Source organism: Globicephala melas, chromosome 13 (assembly GCF_963455315.2).
Source record: "Globicephala melas chromosome 13, mGloMel1.2, whole genome shotgun sequence".
Taxonomy (NCBI): domain Eukaryota; kingdom Metazoa; phylum Chordata; class Mammalia; order Artiodactyla; family Delphinidae; genus Globicephala; species Globicephala melas.
This window is the reverse complement of record NC_083326.1, coordinates 22791375-22813863: the sequence shown is the minus strand read 5'-3', so window position 1 is coordinate 22813863 and position 22489 is coordinate 22791375. Positions and strand designations below refer to the sequence as shown.

General features: G+C 40.0%; 1 protein-coding gene across 2 annotated transcripts in view; it reads left to right on the top strand.

The window, feature by feature from the left end:
* The first annotated feature begins 4494 nt into the window (after positions 1-4494).
* RTTN (rotatin) overlaps positions 4495-22489 on the top strand; it is a 146094-nt gene continuing 128099 nt past the window's right edge. Inside the window, exons 1-10 of one of the 2 annotated variants that reach the window (XM_030868151.2) lie at positions 4495-4540; positions 4881-5068; positions 5996-6173; positions 7845-7934; positions 10379-10469; positions 11822-11936; positions 12895-13045; positions 16090-16255; positions 18535-18716; positions 20962-21077. In XM_030868151.2, the coding sequence (XP_030724011.1) occupies positions 4510-4540; positions 4881-5068; positions 5996-6173; positions 7845-7934; positions 10379-10469; positions 11822-11936; positions 12895-13045; positions 16090-16255; positions 18535-18716; positions 20962-21077 (1308 nt within the window). In that variant the 5' untranslated portion in view covers positions 4495-4509. Of the gene's footprint in view, positions 4541-4880; positions 5069-5995; positions 6174-7844; positions 7935-10375; positions 10470-11821; positions 11937-12894; positions 13046-16089; positions 16256-18534; positions 18717-20961; positions 21078-22489 lie in introns of both variants that reach the window. The other variant, XM_030868150.2, reaches the window with a different exon arrangement.

Below are 22489 nucleotides of genomic sequence, written 5' to 3'. Positions count from 1 at the left end.
ACATTGCATTGGATTCCTAGAAAGAGGATTATTTCTGTCCTTTTGGGCTACTATAACAAAATAGACTGGATGGTTTGTAAAAAAACAAACCAGTTCTGGAGGCTGGAGAGCCCAAGATCAAGGCACCAGCAGATTCAGTATCTGGTGAGGACCTGCTTCCTGGTTCATAGGTGGTTTCTTTTTTTCTGTGTCCTCACATGGCAGAAGGGAGGAGGGAACTCTCTGGAGCCTCTTTTACAAAACCAGAAATCCCACTCATGAGGAGTCCACTCTCAGGACCCAATCACCTTCCAAAGGTCCCAATTCCTAATATTATCACAAATGGGGATTAGATTTTAACATGAATTTTTTTTTGGTGATGGATGGGGGCAAGACATTCAGTCCATAGCAAAAAGGCATCCTTCACTTTGACAGCTGCTCAAATGTTTATTAGTTGTAACTACCTATTATGGAGGTCCTGGGATAAGTGCTTTCTCTGAGTTTTCTCCTTTGGTCCTCAAACAGTCCTATCAGTAGGTACTATTATTAATCCCAACGTCTACTTGTAGAAGTTGAGGTTATAGAGGCATCAGGTTGTTTTTCCCCCTACCCAAAATTCTTTCCCCCCATTTTCTGTTAATACCATCCTTTTCCTTAGTGGAAGTCTTCCGCCCACCTCCTTGTGACCCTAATATAGTATCTTGTTATTAGATCTAGTTAAAATATCCTGCCCTACTGTTCAGAGAGTGTGAACAAGTAACCTAGGATCAGGTAATCTCAAAATAATGATTCTGATGAAGTTCTTACCATGGATTTGATATCCAGATGTTGAGGGAGAAGGTTCCTTTTCTCCTAGAGTCATTACATGGAAAGATGGAAGCCTGGATCACAATCCTTGCTTTTCCTACATTTGTGGAGAATTTTGCCAGTAATATAAGAGAATGAAACACACTGAGAGAAGCATAGCAAAGAGATTGAGAAAAAGAATCGTGATATTTTTGAGTCTCTGAGGCCAGATCCTTTTCTATAGTGAGATAATAAAAACTCATTTTTGCTTACTTGTTCAAGTTAGAGTTTTGTCATTTGCAACCCTAAGCTTATCCACAATTATGCAGCTAATGTTGCAAAGTTGGTTTTAAATCTCTGCCTGTCTGGCTCTAAAGTTTGTGCTCTATGCAATACTTTGGTTATACAGCTCTGAGCCAGATATTTCAAGTGAGTCAAGTAGCAGGAATAAAGTGTATGAAAGACTCAGGTTCACAACCGGCAGACCTACTGTACATAACCCCAAGTGTTAAAATTCATGTCCAAATTGTGAGGAGAGCAAAACTGCACATCTCTTCGAGAAAACAAAATTAAGCATTTCTTTTTCTCCTAGAATAAATCACCATAGATAGTAGTCATATGAGTTCTTAGGAGGGCAACTGAATATTTCCTGTGTAAATATCTTCATCTAATCTGAATGATCTGATATAGCAGACTGAGGCAATGACTGATTTATGGGTATGACTGTAAGGTTGAAGAACAATTGAGGATTAAGTGGATCTCAGGAGTAATTAGTAGAATTTGACGTGTGCTCTGGGTCCACATGTGGTTCTCCATAATGTTGCATGGCTTGTGCCTGGTAAGCAGACCTCAACACGTAAGATCTTCATCCTTCACCGCTTTCCTGATCCACATATGTACTGCCAGTTGAATGATTGCCATTTACCATCATGTAAAATTCGACGTGTATTTATTTTGTTTGCACTCAAATAAATATAACAAAAACTGTTGTGAGTACGCATAGAAAATTACGAAGATACATACACATACAGTTCTCCATACGTCTATGCAGATACCTATTGTCCATTTTTTTCAAGTATTTGGGCATCACTTAAAATATTTGACCTTGAAGTTCAAAATTACAAAAGCCCCAGCTGTTGACTGGGATATAAAAAAGTAGACATTAATAACTAAAGTATATGCAACAGAGACAGCAACCACCCTTCTAAATAGGTCTTGGGTGAAATAGGAAATATCAAAACAGCAGTTTCAGGATGGTTGAGAATAATAACAGAATATTATAAATCTGAATTCATGATATATGATTGATGATTTTCTTAGGTACAGATTCATGGACTTAAAATTCACTATAACTAAATAAGAAAGAATAAAAGTAAAGCAACAAAAGCTTAACCTCAAGAAGTTAGAAAAGGAATGGCAAAACAAACCTAAGGAAGAAAGGAGAAAGTAACTGATATTAAATAAAAGTACAGCAAATACATTGGAATATATATATATATTTTTGGCATGCGGGATCTTGGTTCCCTGACCAGGGATCGAACCCTTGCCCCTTGCAGTGGAAGCACAGAGTCCTAACCACTGGGCCACCAGGGAAGTCCCTATGTATGTTTTTTTAACAGTAGAATTAATAAATTGAAGGTTGATATTTTGAGGAAAAATTGGCAAATCAATACTTAGTCTAATAGGAAAATGATGGATAACTGTTTTGCTTTGAATGTAATAAGCAGGACTTAATGATTTTTGTTTAATTAAAAAGCAATATATGCTCAACAATAAGTTAGAATATAAAAGCAATGTAAATTATATCATTTCATAGTTTGATCCCCCATTTTACTTACAAAATGGCTGTTTTAAATTCTTTTTCTCCCACAGGTATCGTCACCCCATACCAACGACATCCTCAGTTTATTATCACCTAAGACTGTTCAACTTAGAAATATCAACTTAGAAATACCATTCAACTTAGAAATATCATTGAAAAATTATTTCTCTTATTCCTCTGAACTGTTTTGTGCCTTTTGATCTTGACATTTCAAATCTACATCTAAATCCTTCATACCTGTATAACTACAGATACTTCTCGGCTGGTATAAGTGCCTCCACAGTTTCCATTTTTTGGTCCATTTGGGACACTTATGCATCAGGAACTATTGTCCTAGGGTTGAGCAAGGCAGCCACTGTTACACTCTTGGCCAGGCAGGCTTAGGTATGGGCTGTCAGAGTCTTGGTTAAATATCCACAGTCTCGTTCTTCCCCCGTCTGAGTTCTTTCTGGTTTCTCCCATTAGCCACAGTCACCTGGATGCCTGAGGGCCAGGGAGCCTGGGTGGTGCAGCCTTTTCCTGTGTACAAGTCAGTTACCTGCAGAGGCTGGCAGAGTGGGAAGGAGCCACTGCAGGGCCACATGGAGAATAACCAGCATGCTAGCTGCCCCTTCCCCTTCTTCTCTTCCTCCCAGAGGTAATCTGGCCACACAGACTTTCTCATTTTCCCTGACTTTGACAGACTCACTATGAATTCTTGCCTTTGCATGTACTGTTTTCTTTGGCAGAAATTCCCTTACTCCATTTCTTTGCCTGGCAAACAAACTCCTACTTATCCCTCAAGCTCCAGCTCAAATATCACCACTCTTTTACCTACACACTTGTAGAGGCAGCAAAGTCCGAACAATGGGACAAAGAAACATAAGGTCGGGTCCTCAATCAGCCACTTACTAGCTGCTGTGGGCCAGGTTCTTCTCCGATTTTACATAGTCCCCCACTCCCTTTTTTTTTTTTTTTTTTTTGCAAAATAGGAATGGGAATTGCTGCCTTGACATCCTTTCTCCAGGGATGAAAAAATCCATGAGATAAAATGTTCTCTAAAATGCAAATCACTTTACAAATTTAGTTTTGCTGTGGTTGCTCTTACCATTGCTTAGATTTTTTTCTATTAGTTCAGACCGATCACAGTGCAAAAGGCAACTTTAGTGGCATTCAAATACGAATTCAAATTCCTACTCACTCCCTTTTCTTTCTACAGCTCCCTTTTTCTCTCCTGTTAAGTTATTCCCCCCCGCCCCCGCCGCCGCTCTCATTTTTGTTTCGGCTTGTTTACTCTGAACCCAGGTATCCAAGGTCATTGCATGATTGTGCAGGTGCATCTCTCAGTTAAAGAGGTTAAGCCATTTAGTAACGGCAGGGAGGTAGGGGCGGAACGGGGTACGTCATCCTAACAAAACGCTGCACTCTAAGTTGTAAAGTTCTGGGAGCTGAGAATTCAGACTGACAGGGTCATAAACGAACCCCTCTCAGAGGGAGGGTGCAGGGCCGACCTGGGCTTCTGCGCGAGCCTCTGCAGCCGGCGCCGCAGCCCGCGCTTGGACGCCGGAACCCCAGGCAGGCGGGAGCGGTGGCGGGTCCGGAATTCCGGAGGAGAGCACGAACTGGCGAAGACTACAACTCCCGACGTGCACGGCGGCCAAAACGCGTTCTATCCCTGCTTGACTCCTCATTCTTTCCAGTTCTTACGAAGGAGTCCGCTGTCTAGGAACTGCATAGTAGTCACTATAGCGAGACTGTAAGCTTCTCTGTTGGCGCGGGGACCGGGACAGCTCACGGAATGCCTCTCACTCTTTGGGTCCTTCGCTCAGGCATTGAGGAACTCGCTTTCGGACCGGCCGGGTTTCTAGGGGGACAGTAATTGTGGTCGGACGCTGTGGCGCGGCAGTTTAATTCTCCGGCGGCGGCTGGTTGAGCGGGAAGAGATGGTCCTGACGGGGCTCATCAGGAAACTGGGTAACAGTCTGAGTTGCCCCTCGCCCGGGTCGCCCACCCGTCGTGGCCGCTTGCTGAGAATGGCTGTGTCACGTTTCCGAGGCCGGGCCACCCCGCGACGGCTTCCTGTCTTGTCCGGGCTTCGGCGGGGCAGCCCCCGGGGGCCCACCTCGGACTTTGTGTAAACTCCGCAGTTCGCGTCGTGAATGCACCAGCGTCCTGCGTGTGGAAAAAACTGGTTTCTTTATTTCCTTCTTTACCCCGCTCCCGCCCGCAGCGTAGATAACGAAGTTTTAGGGTAAATTCCCTGTGGGCGTCTCTTTGGAGTCGGGAAATAGCTCTGTGCTGTCTTCTTTGACAGGTCATCAGCTGGCCGAGATCAGGGCGCGCGCTCTCAAGAATATTCTCTGCAAGATTGAGCACAGTTTAATCTGCTGTGCTGATCTGGTTCAGGAGAGGCTCCTTTTTCTCCATTTGCTGGAATGGTTCAATTTCCCGTCCGTTCCAATGAAAGAAGAGGTTCTGAGTCTGTTGAACAGGTTGGTTAAGGTAGGATCATTTTGAAATAAAATAATCGAACAAGTGAGTATTTCGTAGTCATTTAAGTGTAGCATTTGTTGAAAATTTAAATTATTAATTTTTTAAGAAACAGCTGTGAACGTTGAATTTTAATTCATTTATTAAATATGTATATAATATATAATGGAGTATATATATTGGAGTATATATAATATAATAATATAATGGAGTATATAATGCTCCATTCTCCTTTTCTCTTATTTGTAATGTTGAATCTCACATTGTCTCTGCTGTGTTCTGAAGTAACACAGTTTCTGAGTTCAGGTATGTTCTGATTTGGGGGATCGTCTTTGGAGGTTAATACTTGTCATTCTGTTTTCCCTGATGGTTCTGTCATTTACATGTTACAATGAGATGTCTTTGTATAAAAGAGAACACATTTAAAGATAAAGTTACAGACCATGATACTAAACAGCACAAGTATGTTAAACTGTTTTTCCCATATCTGTTTTTCAGATTTATGTTTCTCAGTCTGTCTTGAGAGTAGTTAGTTGTCAGGGTCAGATATCAAAGTGGCAGGTTTAACTTTTCCAAACTGTAAATCACTGTGCAGTTGTAGGAGATACTTATTACTTTGGCATCCTTTGAGTGACTGGAGGTAGAAGAGGATACAGTGAGTGTCAGTGAAGAGAAGTAATCAATTTAATAAATGAAAGTAGGAATGGATAGTATGCATTTCTAGTGTTCAGTGTCTGGGCTTTTCTCTCATAAGTGTTATTAAATGTTTTACGTATGTCTCTGTAAATCTACATCTTATGTATATCACCGCAAAAATTATGTTTTAAAAATGAACATCTGGTATACCAAAAATAATGTCATGTTTTGATTGCTGTAAAATAAAGTCTGGAGATTTTGATATTTATAGTTGTTCTCAAGACGCTCCATTTCTTATTTCAGTATCCCCCAGCAGTCCAGCATTTGGTTGACCTTGGTGCAGTCGAATTCTTATCTAAACTTCGTTCTAATGTGGAGCCGAATCTACAGGCTGAAATTGATGGCATTCTGGATGGACTTTTTATTCTTCCTTCAGAAGTTCCTGAACTACATTCTGCATCTTACCAAACCAATCAAACTGGTAACTCTTTGGAATCACTCTGATGAAATCAATCAGTCAGTCAGTCTGTTAAAATATAATATATTGGTTCTAATGGTTAATTCTAAGGAAAGGAACCTTAGATTAAAAAAGCAAACAATCCTCCTCCTCTCCCCCCCGCGACTCTTATTTTTCTTATGTTAACTTGCATGAATTTTATCTTAATTCCCCTCCTGTAATGTTACAGAGAGGATACTTGTGTGTTTTTGTTTTGGTCAAGGGGCATAAAAGATGAAGTGACTTTCTTTTTGTGAGACTAGTTTGACAGATTATCCCTTTTAGCAATAACAACAGATTTTCATTGAGCACTCTTTACTATGTGCCAGACGTTGTTTTAAATATTTTATACTTGCATTTTGGGGCTGTGTTCTTCATATAGGGAGGATGTCTGCCCTGCTTATGATTTTGTTACGGGGTCCAATCAAAATGAGCTACACATGGTATACTGGCTAAGATCAGAGTCAAAGAGACATGGATTTAAGTCCCAGTTCTGCCACTAGTTGGGTGACCATGGCTAAGGTACTTAATCCCTCCAGGCTTTAGTTTTCTCATCCAAAAATTGGTACAATAAGCAAGAACATCTTATAGGATTTTTGTAAGGATTAAGTGGGGCAATGTCTGGACGGTGCTCAGCATAGGACCCGGTGTATATTAAGCACAGAACCCTTGTCTGCTACTGTTACTTGTTGTTCTTGTTATTATTTGATGTCCAGTATAGTGCCTTGCTCATGGAAAGCATTTAAATTGATTTGAAGGAAAGAAAATGCTCTTGAAATTTATATGATTGAGTAGTAAAAGTATAAAAAACTGTGTTTTTGCTCATTTAATCTGTTAGACCCTATTCTTCTCTATGCCAGTGCTGTACTGCCACTGCTGTGACCCTCGGGCCCGCTGTTAACAAGAACAACAGTAGCAGCTGCCGTTTACTGAGTTTCTCGTGTGATTGTGATTTTTAACAGTGTATTTTACAATTTCTGTCTAAGCTATAACAAATAAAGTAGAATCTTAAATCATGAATTTTCAACCTAGTTCCTTGCAGGTGAGTTTAGAGGTATGGTCTAGGGCTAATTTTTAGTTTTCTGTATTAACATTAGAACTACTGGCATGAAAACTTCAAACAGAAAATGACAAAATTTGGTTTTAGCCTTTTCTTCGTTCTCAATCTCATGACAACTGAAGCGCTGAATATGTAATCATGTATGATAGGGGATCGTCAGAGTTATTGAAAGATGGTGTCTGACTCTTGCTTTTGACAACTTTTTCTTAAAAAACATGAAAATCGAAGTGATCAGGAAATATGTAGAGTAAGGGAGAGGAGAGAGATGGACTAAGAAGCTGAGATGAACAGTTCTTGAATAAATACCTTGTAACAGATTCTTTATGTACATTGTGGATGTTTTCATTCTAAGAAATAATTGTAGTTACATAACACTAAAAGAGAGGAAAAAAACCCCTCAATTCGAAATTGACTCGGCATCTACATTTTTTTCCTCTTTAGGAGGACAGATTATTCAGAGAACCATAATTGGATTATTTTTCTAGTTTTTAAAGTGATTCAGAAACTTAAGATAAACCATTTGTATTTGAAAAGAGCAAGTTTCACTTTCAGCAAGTAATGCATCAGTAACACAGTAATATATATTTTCTTTTCAGAATTGCCACAGCAACCTGAAATCTTAACGGGATATTTTCCTCAAGACAAAAGTACTTTCCAGCAGATGGAAGTGCCCCCGAGACCTGTGGGTGTGTATCTACAGGGACGTGGGTCCTGTCTACCTGGAAAGTTGGAAATTAATGTACTTTCCCTCATTGTTGTGAAGACGTATTGTGGTCAGACTTAAATGTTTAAGCACCAAACTGAAAGTTTGTTCCCTCAAGTTAGATTAGGATATAGAGTCTCAATGGTGAAACTGTGTATTGTTCTAAGTGCCTGTGACCAGCTCTGTAGGCGGTGGTAATGGTGGCCGTGGTACTTGGTGCTTATCGAGCTGGGAGTCTTTGTCAAGAGCTGAGCTGTGCACTGTACACACCACCTCATTAATTCTCCAGCTCACTAAGCGGTACTGTCGACCCAGTGACTCAAGCCAGAGGCTCAGGATCAAATTTGTTTCCTCATTTATCTTTACTCCAACATTCAGTTGACTGAAGAGTTCTGATTTAGAGCCTCTCTCAGGAATGTCATCCAGGTCTTTTTGCATCTGGTCTCTGGTCAGTCATATGCCGCCTCCTCAAAGAGACCTTCCTGAGGACTCTAGCCAGTGATCACTTTTTATCTACATTTGGTTTTCTTCCTATATGTATTTATTAAATTATGTATTCATTTACTTCCTGTTTGACTCCCTCATTATAAGCTTAATGACAGCTGCAAATACTGCTTTACCTGTGTGGGTGTGGGGAACAGTGCCAGAAATGTATTAGGCACTCAGTATGTATTTCTTGAATGAATAAATGAATCTTCATGGAGTCCCAGTGAGGCTGATATTATTATTAACGCCATCTTACTGATGAGAACACTGGGGCTTAGAAAGGATAAAACCTTTGTACTAGGTGACACAGTTAGGGCATGGTTAAGTAAGCATGTACTTCACATCTTACTGCCTGCATGGTTGAAATTAAACGGCTGCTTCCAAGGATGTATATGCGGACGTCAAGCATCCAATGTGACTCAGTTTGGTAGCCCTCGGTTATAAAAACGATTTCGTAGACACTCTCAGGTTGAGTACAGCATAAGAAAGAACAAGAAACTTGTTCAGCTGTTAAAATACTTTTCCTTTCCTTTCTGGAAAAGTTTTGTTAGGCTTATAGGGAGCTTTGGTGTTTTTTTTTTAGCATTTATTTTTTTCAACCAATGTTTTTTTTGTTTGTTTTGTTTTTTTAGATGTTGGGGGTAGGAGTTTATTAATTAATTTATTTATTTTTGCTGTGTTGCGTCTTTGTTTCTGTGCGAGGGCTTTCTCTAGTTGTGACAAGCGGGGGCCACTCTTCATCGCGGCCTCTCACTATCGCGGCCTGTCTTATTGCGGAGCACAGGCTCCAGACGCGCAGGCTCAGTAGTTGTGGCTCACGGGCCTAGTTGCTCCGTGGCATGTGGGATCCTCCCAGACCAGGGCTCGAGCCCATGTCCCCTGCATTAGCAGGCAGATTCTCAACGACTGCGCCACCAGGGAAGCCCCGGGAGCTTTGGTTTTGACATGGTAGTTCTTTGTGTTTGTGGCTGAGAGGCTTAATTGAGTGACAACGAGAGACATCTGAAGGGAGTGTCTTCAGGGCTGGGAATCATGGGTATTTGAGTGAAGCGGTTGAAACATTCAGGAAGATTGAGATGGTAACATATTTTTATGTGAGTTGCAGTTCGTGGATTGCTGGTGTGGCTTATTTTGGACACATCTTTACGTGTGCAGTATAAGCCTGTCCTTCCCTCCACCCACCTCTTGTTTTTCCCTTAGAAAGTAAACCCTGCTTTTATGTTAGCACTTTTGAAGGAAGCAACTGCTATGTTTGAGAATTTAATAATACTATTATCTGAATTTAACAATTCCATGCTCTTTTCAGAGCATTTTGCACAAAGACTGTTGCCCGTTTGGAAGGGCTTATGTGTTGCCACCTTAACCTGTACACTATGTGTTTAAAAATAATTTGAAGGAAGGTAGTATAAAATTGCATTTGGTTTCTCAGATTTCTTTTAATCTTGTCTGAGCACTGATATTTGAACTTTAATCTTATGGTCTTCAAGTCATCTTCAAAGAGGTTTAAATATCTAACACGATTTAGGATATTTGAACATGACTAATTAAATATAGTATATGATTACGTTTATATCGTTTTTAATTTCTACAGTTAGAGATCTCCAAATGCCAGTTCCTTTTTTGTTTATGTTCTATGTTCTGGTTAGCCACATGGTGAAATAGAAAATTTAATTGATGTTCTAAATGTCATTCAATATTGGTTTGTGTTTAATACCCTTCTAATAATAATATATGAGTTCTGTTTAAATTATGAGAAGAGAGCTCTGTTATTTATTCTGTGAGGGAACAAATTTGCAGCTGATCTTTTCGGTATATTTTAGGGTACTGTAGGCTGTGACTTTATTTGAGGACTTGTTTTAAAGGTGAAGCCTTATTCTGAACATTGTGCATCTGTCAGCATTGTCTCCTTTGATGCCTTAAGTTTTGCTCTTCCATTAGCAGCAAATCCGACCGCGAAGTGTTTGAAGTTTTCTACCTTCCCTTGGCTCCCCCTGACCACAGCTGATAGGCATGTTCTCTCCTCTAATGAAAGGTACGTACCTGATGTATTTCAGGTGTTTTGGCTTTTGGTATTGATATTTATAACCATGAAGTCTGAGAGTTATTACTGTACATTTTCATCAGGAAAAAAGATACTGAGCGGCTGTGATAGGTAGCAGTGGGAATATATGAATGATTTTCAGTATTTCAAAAAACAAGCCAGAAAATTCCTATTTGCCTTGAATCAGGCTTCACATCGTTTCTTTTCTATGCTTAGAATCCTGTGCACTCCTTGGTGATGTGAGTCATCTCTTATCAACCAGATTGGTGGCCATTGCTTAGGCCCTTGGTGAATAAAAATGGAGAAATTAAACATAAATGCAGTCTTTTTAGTAGACAATGTATTTCAAAACGTGGACTCTGTTAGGAGAAGGTTGGGGACCACTGATCTGATCTGATGTATTGGATTTTATTTGATCATCACCCCCAAAAGTAGAGAGCCAATATCTAGAAGTTTGGAGACTGTTTTAATGTCTAGTTTCACTTTTTGCTGAAACGTAATTTCAGTGACTGCCACATCAAATGAGTTGTCTGCCCTTTTTTGGTGAGAATGTGAAAAATAAAGACCAACTTCTAGAGTTAGGGCCCAATACAGGGGGATGCTATTAAATGGCTTTGGATGATGGCCGTTTTTACTGATGGGCATCAGTAAATTCTCTTGGAATAACATATTGAAGAGGTAGCATGCCCACGGGGATGGGGCAGGGGTGGTGTTGATCTGTCACTTCTGAGTCGGTCGCTAAGGAGGAGGTACGGTCTCCATTGGGCGCCTGTGGGTGGTGAACTGTGGGTGGACTGAAGCTGGGCTGAGAGCAGGTTTGGTTTCTTGGGGTGAGAGGTGAACGACTGTGACATCCCTAGGAGGGCACATATTTCAGAGAAGTTCAGAGGTGTCCTCTCTGTGAGATAAGAGAAGAGTACCAGCTTCATTTCCCTCGAGTAGGGAAGAGCAGTAAGGAATCTAATTTCTGGAATTTAACTCTGTACTTAGTATGATCTCCTCTGCCTTATTTCCTGATTCATTTAGCAGATTTCATTGATCTCATTTCATGGCATTGTGATAGCCTTTGGGTATACAGTGGTGGATACTGTGTAGTCCCTGCTCTTGAGGAGGGTCTAGTGGGGCTAGGAAGTCAACAGGCAGTTTTGTAGCACAGGTTATGGGCACATGAAAGAACACACCTACCCCAGGGTTGTTCGTTGATTAGGGAGGAGATTTGGGAAGGCTTCCCAGGGCAAGGTGTCTTGGCTGAGACCTGAAGGACTGTGAATAGGTTACTTAGAATCTGGTATAGGTAAATTCTTTTCAAAAATAAATAATACTGTATTTTGTATATTTTGTAGCTCTTTAAGAAGTAGTAACCACACTTTAATCTGGAACACCTGTGAACTGTTGAAAGACGTTATCATGCAAGATTTTCCTGCTGAGATTTTCCTTCAAAGGCCAAAAATTGTTCAGGTGCGTTTCCTCTGTAATAGGTTTAGATTTTGAAACAGGGAAGTTTTTGCAATGAAACACATTTTGCAAAGTAGGAGTCCTTGGGAAGGAAATTTGCACTACCATAGTTAAATAATGAAGTATTTGGTTATTTAGACCACTTACTCTCTAACTTACTTAGATAGTGGTTGTTCTCCTGATAGGAAGTAGTCTCATTTGACACATGCAGTCCAGTGACGACCTTGAACTTAACCATTTATGGATCACTTGGGGAGACTAGACCTGGGAAACTGAGGTTGGGCAACAGTGACCAATCTTAATAGTTAGAATTGCATCACTTTGGGTATCTGGGTGTTTAAGGCACGGTGCTGGATGCTGTGGAAATATGGCAGAGGTGAGCAATGTAGGTGGATTCTTTGCAGTGCAGTTTATTGCATACGTGTATAGCAGAGAGACTGGGTCCCGGGCTGGGTTTGTGGTGTGTCCACGGCATCTGGTAAGGCTTGGTACCCTTGCTCTGCAATCACGGGGCTGAGATGGGTGCCAGTGAGTGGCAGCTATTACTTCATACTGTCCCAGCTATGAGTGATAGCAGAGGGAAAGCTGTAAATTATCAAAACATACAAAATGATTTAGCTCTTTGAGATGTAAGAGGCTTCTTGTGGTTTTTAAAAAGTACTGTGTAACTTAATGTCCTGAATGGGGAATTATTCCCGTGTTCTTCACGATAGGTACTCAACTAACAGTTCAGATATGAGAAACGCTGACTGTTGTATTTAAATTTTATCTTACTTTGACCCATCTTCCTGCATTATGCCAAGTCATTTTTGCCTGTTTCTGTTTCTTATGTTTTATAAATATTTGCACCTTATCTTAATTCCTTTGACTGTTCATTTAACCTCCCTTAAGCTCCACATCCTTCTTTGAAAGTCGAGCACTTTGTTCCCTCGATAATTTTTATAGCTCTTCTTTATTGCAGAGCCTTTTATCTCTGTTGAAACTGGCCTTTGGAGGAGATGGAAAACATCGCCTGGCATTGCAGTCAGTGTCCTGCTTGCAGCAGCTGTGCACGTATTTAAGAAACAGACTTAACTTTCACCGAGATCCAAGTTTTTTCTCTAGTAAACAAGGTATTATGTTTGTATATTCCTTGGTCACTGGTGGTATTTGTAGATTCTTCCAAGAACTCCCCATTATATTTACTGTCAGGGTTATTGTGTATACATTTTCACAACATAAATTCCCCATTCCTAAATGTAATCAAATTATCATCTTTGAAAACAAACTGTATGAATGACAGAAGCACTCATGATCCCATCCTCTTTTTTTTTGATAAGAGACATTTGCAAGGTGTTTTTCTCCCACGTATGCTGAGTGTTGTTGGGAGCTAAGGACCAGGATTCTGAGTGCCGCTATTCATGTGGGACTTTGGGCATTTTAGCAAGTTATATGTTGTGTTAAGAAATTGTTTGGTTTGAAAAATACCTATTTGTATTTTATGAAAACTATTTTTATGCAACTTGTGATATAGGCAGATATTATGTGCTAGCAGTGCCAGACTTCTCAGGGAAGAAGCACCACCTAATGGCCAAATAGAGCACTGGGCTGGCCTTGTCAAACCAGCATTTACAGTTTAGGGTTTCTGTGCACTTATATAATACAGTATATATTGAAAGTCGAATATTAAATTGTAGTGATTTGTCGTCATGCTTCATAGTTAAGCCCTGTTTTGTTGAGAGTTTCACTGATCCCTGTGCTACTTGAATATTTATCCTTTATGTTAGCTTTATTATAGACCTCAGGGGGCATGGGGTTTTCTCATTAACATTCTTGAGAGCTTGTGAGTACCCCATATTTCATCAGAAAAAGAGTTATAATGTGGGTAAAAATAGTGGATAAATCAGAAGATTTATTCGTGTATTAAATAAATATTTATTTATCACCTACTCTGTGCCAACTGATACTCTAAGGGGTATAACACTGAACAAAACAGATAAGGTTCCCGCCTTTATGAGCTTGTATTGTAGAAGGTTGGGACAGGTAGTAAACAAACAAGTTTTTAGATATGAAGTGCTCAAAGGGAATAAGAAGGGTGATGTGACAGAATGTGACTGCGGATGTGGCTTTCTCGGATAGGATGGTCAGGGAAGGTATCTGGCAGGAGGCAAGCTGAAGGGTGAGAAGGAACCTCCGCTTGAAAAGCGGCAGGAAGAGTACTCCAGGAAGGTCAGAGGCCTCAGCCCTGAGGGCCACACGCTTGAGGAACAAAAATCAGGCTGGTGTGGGTGGAGCGTAGTAAGTGGGCTGGGGGTACAGAGAGGGGAATGGGGTGAGGTCTGGGAGGTGGCCCGGGGCCAGGGTGCAGTGGCACTGGCACACCTTTGTAAGGATTTGATCAGTATAGTCCCAGCATTGTGCGACCCTCACCAACATGTCTCCAAACCGTTGTCATCATCCTAAGTGGAAGCTCTGTAGCCATTAAGCAGCTCTCCCCATTTCCCCTTCCCTCTGCAGCCCCTGGTAATCTCTTGTCTATTTTCTGTCTAGGTCCCTAGACTGAGAGCGGGATTGTACAGTATTTATCTGGCTTATCTCACTTAGCGTAATGTTTTCAGAGTTCACCTATGTTGTAGCACGTGTCAGAACTTCATTTTTACGGCCGAATGACATTCCACTGTATGTACACACCACATTATATTTATGTATTCATCTGTTGGTGGACGTGGGGCTTGTTCCCACCTTTTGACTGTTACGAGTGATGCTGCGGTGAACGCTGGCATATCCGTTCGAGCCTCTGCTTTCGATTCTTTGGGTGTATACCAGAGCAGAACCGCTGGGCCATACGTTGATTCTACGTTTAGCTTTCTGAGGGACCGCCAAATGTGTCCCACGGCGGCTGCGCCGTTTGACATTCCCACTAGCAGCGTATGAGGCTTCCAGTTTCGCCACAGCCTCGCCAAAACGTGTTTCTTTTTCTTTCTTTTTTGTTAACTGTAATCCTCCTAGTAGGTGTGAGGTGGTATCTCATTGTGATTTTGATTTGCATTTCCCTAATGACTAGTGACTCTCTAGTGACTTTTCATGTGTTAACTGGCTATTCGTATATCTTGGGAGAAATGTCTAAGTTTTTTGCCTGTTGTTAAATTGGGATGGTTGACTTCTTGTTTTTGTTGAGTTTTGGGAGTTATTTCTCTATCCTGGATACTAAAACCTTATCAGGTATATGATTTGCAGATATTTTCTCCCGTTCTGTAGGTTGTTACTTTCTTTTTTTTTTTTTGAAGATCTATTTATTTTATTTATTTTTGGGTGCGTTGGGTCTTCGTCACAGCACGCGGGATCTTCGTTGAGGCATGCGGGATATTTTGTTGTGGCGTGCAGGCTTCTCTTTAGTTGTGGCATGCAGGTTTTCTCTCCTCTAGCGGCGGCGTGCAGGTTTTCTCTCTCTAGCAGTGGTGCGTGGGCTCCAGGGCCCGTGGGCTCTGTAGTTTGCAGCACGCAGGCTCTCTAGTTGAGGCGTGTGAGCTCAGTAGTCGTGGCGTGTGGGCTTAGTTGCCCTGCGGCATGTGGGATCTTAGCTCCTGGACTAGGGGTCGAACCTGCGTCCCCTGCATTATAAGGCAGATTCTTTACCACTGGGCCACCAGGGTCCCGGTTGTTACTTTCTTGTTAATGTCCTTTGATGCATGAAAGTTTTAAACTTTGTTGAAGTCCAATTTATCTCTGTTTTCTTTGGTTGTTTGTGTTTTTGGTGTCATATCTAAAAATTCATTGCCAAATCCAAGGTCATGATGACCCACCCCTATGTTTTCTGCTGAGAGCTTTACGGTTTTAACTCATATTTAGGTTGTCGATCCATTTTGAATTAATTTTTGCACAAGGTTTGAGGTAGGGTCTCTGGGAGAGTTTTAAGCGGGAGAGTGCATGATTCGGTCTCTAATGTTGTAAGTGAACAATGTTGGCTAAAAGGTTCCGTGTAATCAGGTCGATTAGACATGAACCTAAGTGTGCTAAGGGAGTATTGCAGAAAAGGTTGACTTTTACTTTTACCTCATAGAAGCATTTCTACTATCTTAATTTTGTTAATTTTTTTTCCTGAAGAATGACAAGAACTACATAATCAGTAATCTGTCTCTACCAAGGAATAATTTTATTCTTTTTTTTTTCCCCCCAGATACAGTTTCCCAAAATTCTTCTCTGTCTTATTGTCATGAAGCAAGAGTCACTCATCATTCCCAGAATCCTTCTCCAGGAAGCAGCAGCCCTCGGCCTTCTGTGGTGGGACGCACAGGCCAGCGACCCAGAGGAGATGGCCAGGATTGGGACGCCGTGTCTTCCAGGTGACTGTAGGAAAGCCAGGTTAACTTGTGTGTGTGTTTCAGTTTTAGAGGGAGATTGTTGTTTTGCTGTTGTTTTGCTCTTTAGTCTTTTCTTTTGAAACATTAACACAGGTATTGGCCTTGTGTTAAACCAGTGACTTTCATACTTTTTTGACCATGACCCCCAGTAAGAAACAAGTATTATACTGCAGCTCGATACTCAGTACACAGACATATACTCTGTGTATGTGTGCGTGTGCATCTGTGTGTGTCCACTGAAAAAATGTTCACAAAATTGTTCTCTCATTCTGTGTTACACAGTGCATTTCTGTTTCATCCAAAAAATGGTGATTCTGACCCACTGAATTGTTTTTAGCAGCCACAAATGGAGTGTTATCTAGTTTAAAAGCATAGTTTTAAATGCTGTATACTTTTTGATAACATTTTAAGCCCATTTTTGTAAGTTTAATCATAATTTAAATGCATTGGTGTTTACTATTAAAGGGAATGATTGGAGAATCTATAAAACAAAGTCCCCTTCAAGGTGCACAGTTACGGTATTTTATTCGTTGGTGTAAAGAAAGATATTTATATATCTAGTTTTCTTAAAGGGATTAGCGTGGTATTTGTGTGTTATCTCATTAGGCTCCAAGCATCTTAAAACCTCTTTTTTTTTCATTTATTTATTTTATTTTTATTTATTTTTGGCTGCATTGGGTCTTCATTGCTGTGTGCGGGCTTTCTCTAGTTGCGGCGAGCAGGGGCTACTTTTTGTTTGTGGTGTGCAGGCTTCTCGTCGCGGTGGCTTCTCTTGTTCTGGAGCACGGGCTCTAGGTGCGTGGTCTTCAGTAGTTGTGGCTCGCGGGCTCTAGAGCTCAGGCTCAGTAGTTGTGGCGCATGGGCTTCGTTGCTCATGGCATGTGGGATCTTCCCGGACGAGGGCTGGAACCCGTTTCCCCTGCGTTGGGAGGCGGATTCTTAACCACTGCGCCACCAGAGAAGCTCTTAGAAAGCTCTTTTTAAGTCTTTTCTTTACTGTCATTCTGCTAAATGCTCAGTGAGACCAGCACTTGTCTGTTGGCTTGATTATTTTCTTGTGACGTGGCTACTGCTGCTCCAGGCTAACACTGACTCAGTCTTGCTGTGTGTTTGGTGTTACGTCAAGTGCTTCATGTGCTTTGCCTCCTGTGGTAGTCCTCGTAACAGTCCTATAATAGAATTGGTATTATTATCATCATTTATAGAAAAGCCTGAGGTTTGGAGAGGCTGGGAGCCAAGCCCCAGTTTATACAGTTGGTGAAGAGGGGGGCAGGGGTGTGGGCAGTACATGGTCCGGGAGCCTGTGCTCCTCGTCCTTACCGGGTGGCTGCTGTCGATCAGGTGTGGCTTTTCTCTTTACCTCATTCTCTGAGCTATATCTAGTGCGCTACATGCTTGTAGATTTTCACTCCTGAGTGAACGTCCTCCTGGGCCCTTTCAGAGTTTGAGAGAAGCCCAGCTCATTTCCATATTTTGGGATGCTTGGTATATTGGAATTGAAGAAATGACAAAATGTATTAAAATTGGGGAGTTTTACACGTTCAGGAGTGTTAGTGCATCTCTGTGATTCAGCTTCAGTTGTGGATAACATCAAAAGTCAACATTTTGAGGTGCTTTGTAAATGGGAAGTTCAAGCCTTTCTGTAGCACTTTTATCCCCACCCCACTCCTTTACACCCAAGGTAATTTTTTTTATAAAGTAAGCCAAGAAGGGATGTTCCATTTTGGGGTACATTTCCAAAATCATATGATGTTGACTGTACTAAATAAAGTAATCCATTTCTCATCATGTTTTTCTGGCATTTTCTAGCATTCTTCAGTTGCTAACATTGGCTTACTTAGAACATTTGGTGAAAATCACAGAAAATCTAGGAAACTGTACGAACTATTTGGTTTTGCCTTTATAAGTTACGGAAGAACTTTGCTATGAATCTGTTTGCTTTCCTTTAGAAATGGATGGGTTATCAGTGTTCATGTTGATTGCTGCTATAGGAATGTTGACACGTTTGGAGAACATCAGTTTGAAAAGCAACATATAAAAAAAGCATTCTTGGTTTCACTTACAATTTTGAGCCATCTTTATGGAATTTAATCTCATAAATTTGTCAAGGTTTCTGTAAATCTGACCAGAATTGTTTCATGGAGCAATATAATTGTGCACGGTATGAGTCTCCTAATATTCCAGGCAGCAGCTCTGCATTAAATCTGCTTGTGGGCTGTTTCCATACTAAAGGTTTATTATCATCCTTGTCTACTTTACAGTGGAAGTAGTAGTCACGCTCATGTCAACTCAAGGGTCTCCATCCCTTCCCCTTTGGACATGGTGCACCTGGACCTGCCAGAGCTGGAGGCTGAAGACACGCTAGAGCTGCAGTTCCAGCAGTTGAGCCTGCCCCAGCTCTGTGTCTCCATCCTGGAGTGTGCCGTTCCTCTCTTAAGAACAGGTTGGTTGTGCTTGAAGTCAGTAGTTCCTTTTGTATACTTTGTGTTTGTTTTCTCTATTTTCTAGGACTCTAATTTTTCTCGTTTCTGCTTTCTATCTGTCTTAGGACCTTTAAAATCTGGATTTACTTATCTTTTGGGGTACAAATTCCTAAGAACTTAGTAAGGTCTTTATTATCCCTTAATTAAACGTGGATGCCATGGAGCGCTTTTCAGATAGAATATCCCCTTCCATTGCTGGCCTTTTATTGCACAGACTTCCATTTGTGTGTGGCTATTTTAAAGGTAAGCACTGAAAAAACAATGCAACTGGAGTAAGTTAGAGAAGATGGATTGGCATGAATAGACCAGAATAAAAAACTCTTTGGCTTTTGCTCTTTAGAAATTTTTTGAGTTGCTTTCAGTTGTTCACTCCTCCTACTCGGTTTTTACTTGAGCTATGAAACATGTTAAAAACCATAACAGACCCAACACTGGATTTGTACCTTTGCAGTAATTTCTTTTTCTTAAAAAACAAAACAAAACTCAGAAAACCCAAACGTTCTGGAGTTACATTTTCTCTCAAATGTGCTGGGTAGGTTTGCAAAGATGTACTGCAGTGTACACTGGGATGTCGTTGTGATTTTAGTGGAGAGTGATAAGAAGGATAACAATGTGGCCAGTGTCCAACAGAGCCTAGTAGTCAAACAAGTTACCACACATTGAGTACCTGCTGTGCTCGGCTACCGGATGTGGTCTTGTGCACATTATTTTATGCACTCCTCACACCAACCCATTTTATACATCCCTTAGTGGTAATTACTGCTTTTCTCCCTGTTTTACAATGAGGAAGCTGAGGTTTAGAGTGCTTTAGAAACTTATCCAAAGTCAAACAGTGAAGAAAAGAGGCTTGAACTACGGTTCTGAGACCAAAGTCCATGCATTTTGCAAGGTGAAGAAAGGTTTGGAATAAATAATGATTTTTTATTCTCTAAATATATACATTTTAAGTAGTTGATAAACTTGTCAAAATACAAGATAAACAGGTTTTGCTTTTTTTCGTTTATACTGGCTGAGTAAAAAATCTGTCCCATGCTGATGGTTCTTTAAGTCCTATGACTATTCTTTGCCTGCTTGGAAGTGATAGGGAAGAAGGCCGGAGGTAGGTGTATATTTGGGAACATGAACAATTTTTTCTATTCTGAAGAAAACTCTATACCTTAACTTCTCACTGACTGAAGAACTCTGCTTCTAGGAGTGAGGAATACATATTAATTCATGTACTAATAATGTGACATAAAGGAAGATCTGAACTTTGGCATCATGAAGTGTATATGTTTGTCTGCATGGTGTACTGAGGAGAACAGTTTTAGATTTAATGATTTTGCATTTAACCTTTTCTTAATTTGCTGTAAAAAGTCAGATTGATAATTATAGAGCTGTATCATGGTACATAAAATTTTCTAAATGTTCTCTTGCCCTTTTGTGGGAAATTATTGCATAATTTGCATTTGTTCAGTGTCGTAAGAGATTTCTAAGAGAATTTGCTCCAGCTGTTCTCATGAAACAATTAATCTAGACCCTTATGATCTGGTTGTTTGTTTTACTTTTATTCATTAGAAATTGACCTTTGGTATGTGGGACAGGAAAGTCTTGATTGAACATTCACCTTACTTAGAATTATGGGTGGTGGAATTCCTTTGTTATCTATCTCTGTGGAGAAGGGAGATTGCTCAGGTGGGTGTGACTCTGACAGCACAGTTTCCTCCGGAATGTTTTTAGAGTTTAAGGTGAGTGTAGGTTTCCCAGGCAACTCCTGTGTAGGAAACTACTAATTCATGACAAGACTTAAACCTTCTAGTCCTAAGTGGGAAATTTATTAGACTGCATCTTCTCAACTAAACCTGTGCTTTGTCACCTATTACATGTAACATGGATGGTCTCTGAATCTGAAAAGTTATTTTAATCTATCTCACAGTGCTTTTAGTTAGATTATTGTTATAATCTTCCTGAGTATCTTTCCCACTTAAAAGCACATTTGATTTTTTGTAGTTAAATAGAGTTATGATTGAAACAGAAATCTAATGGTGATTGTATATTGTGACTTCCCTATTCGTCTCTTTTAAACAATTCTAAAAACATCAAAAAATAAAAAGAGAAATAGGAACTTGGGGGCATTAGCTAACCAGAGGATTGAGCAATATGATGTTCAGCTTTATTTGAATTAACTTTATTTTTCTTCTCTCTCTCTCCTATTTGTATTCCTAGGTAGTAGACAGATGATAATAAGAGTTCTGGAATTGCTTGCAGAGGATATGGTACTTATTGGTGAAGCGATTTCAGCAGATATCTGGGATGACAGCAGTCTTTTTGCTATAGATATGGTGAGAATCAAGGTTTTCCTTGGGATGTGGGTAATAATATTAGTATTTTATTTTACCTTGGTCCTGTTAAGCTGTTTTCATTGTCTCATTAGTCTTTGAAAACTTTCTTTGTTTTAGACACAATAGATCCCAGGCTTATTTTGTGCATAGTCTGGAATAGGCCATTTCTCCAGAGATTCTGGTTACTTTTAATGGGGGAAATGTGTATCAAGACCAAAAACAGGTCATTAGGGCTGCTTGTAGTTACAGTGATATCATTCTTTCCCTTCAGTAATAGAACCTAGGAAATCTGTATTTAAAAAAAACTCATGAATTCAGACTCTGCTACTTCTGAACTTCAACTTGTATTTCTTTGCTTGGACTTTATTGTCCTTCATAGATTCTTAGCAACATCAACATAATTGCTTATTAGTTTTAACCTTCAGCATAAAGTAAGTAATTTCACAGTAGCAGTATTAGTATCACTGTGGTCAATAACTAATAAAGTTCAGGATTTTCTTGCAGTTCTTTTTGACTTAGACTAAATCTCACTAAGTATATAAAGTCAAAATTCTGTGCCTTAAAGTCACTCAAAAGAATTATTTTCTCTGTTACCAATTCAGTATACAGTTAGATTTTTGTTTCAATTTGTTTTCATTTTTGGGAATTGTTTTCTCTTCATAAAAATGTAACTCAGGGGTGTCTCCCTGCCATCCTGTTTTCTAGTTTATTTTTTCCATTTTTATTTTAGTTTTTGCAAATGTAAGAAAATAAGTACATAGATTCTTATTCCCCCCTCACATCTTACATAAAAGGTGGTATATCATATACAGTTTCATACCTTGTTTTTACAACGTAAGAGTAAATCCTGTATAGTAATTAGACTTATTGTTGTGACCATTATGTATAGAAATATTGAGTCACTATGTTGTGTAAGTCAGTTATTCTTCAAAAACAAGCAAAGAAACGAACTCAGAGAAAAAAAAGATCAGATTTGTGATTAACAGAGGTGGGAAGTAGGGAGAGGGGGAATTGAATGAAGGTGATCAAAGGTACAGATTTTCAGTTTTAAGACGAATAAGTACTAGGATGTAATGCACAACTGCTGTGTGTTATGTATGAAAGTTGCTAAGAGAGTGAATCCTGAGGGTCTCATCACAAGGAAAGGAAACTGTTTTTCTATCTCTCTAATTTTGTTTCTATATGAGATAATGGATGTTCACCAAACTTAACGTGGTCATCATTTCATGATGTATGTAAGTCAAATCATTAAGCTCTGCACTTTAAACTTATACAGTGCTATATGTCAACTATATCTCAATAAAACTGGAAGAGAAAATAATGCATCCTGGATAGATGGATGGATGTAAACGTAGGCATGGAGATTATTCCGTGTTCATATGTGAAGATCTTCATTCTTTTTTACAGGCTGC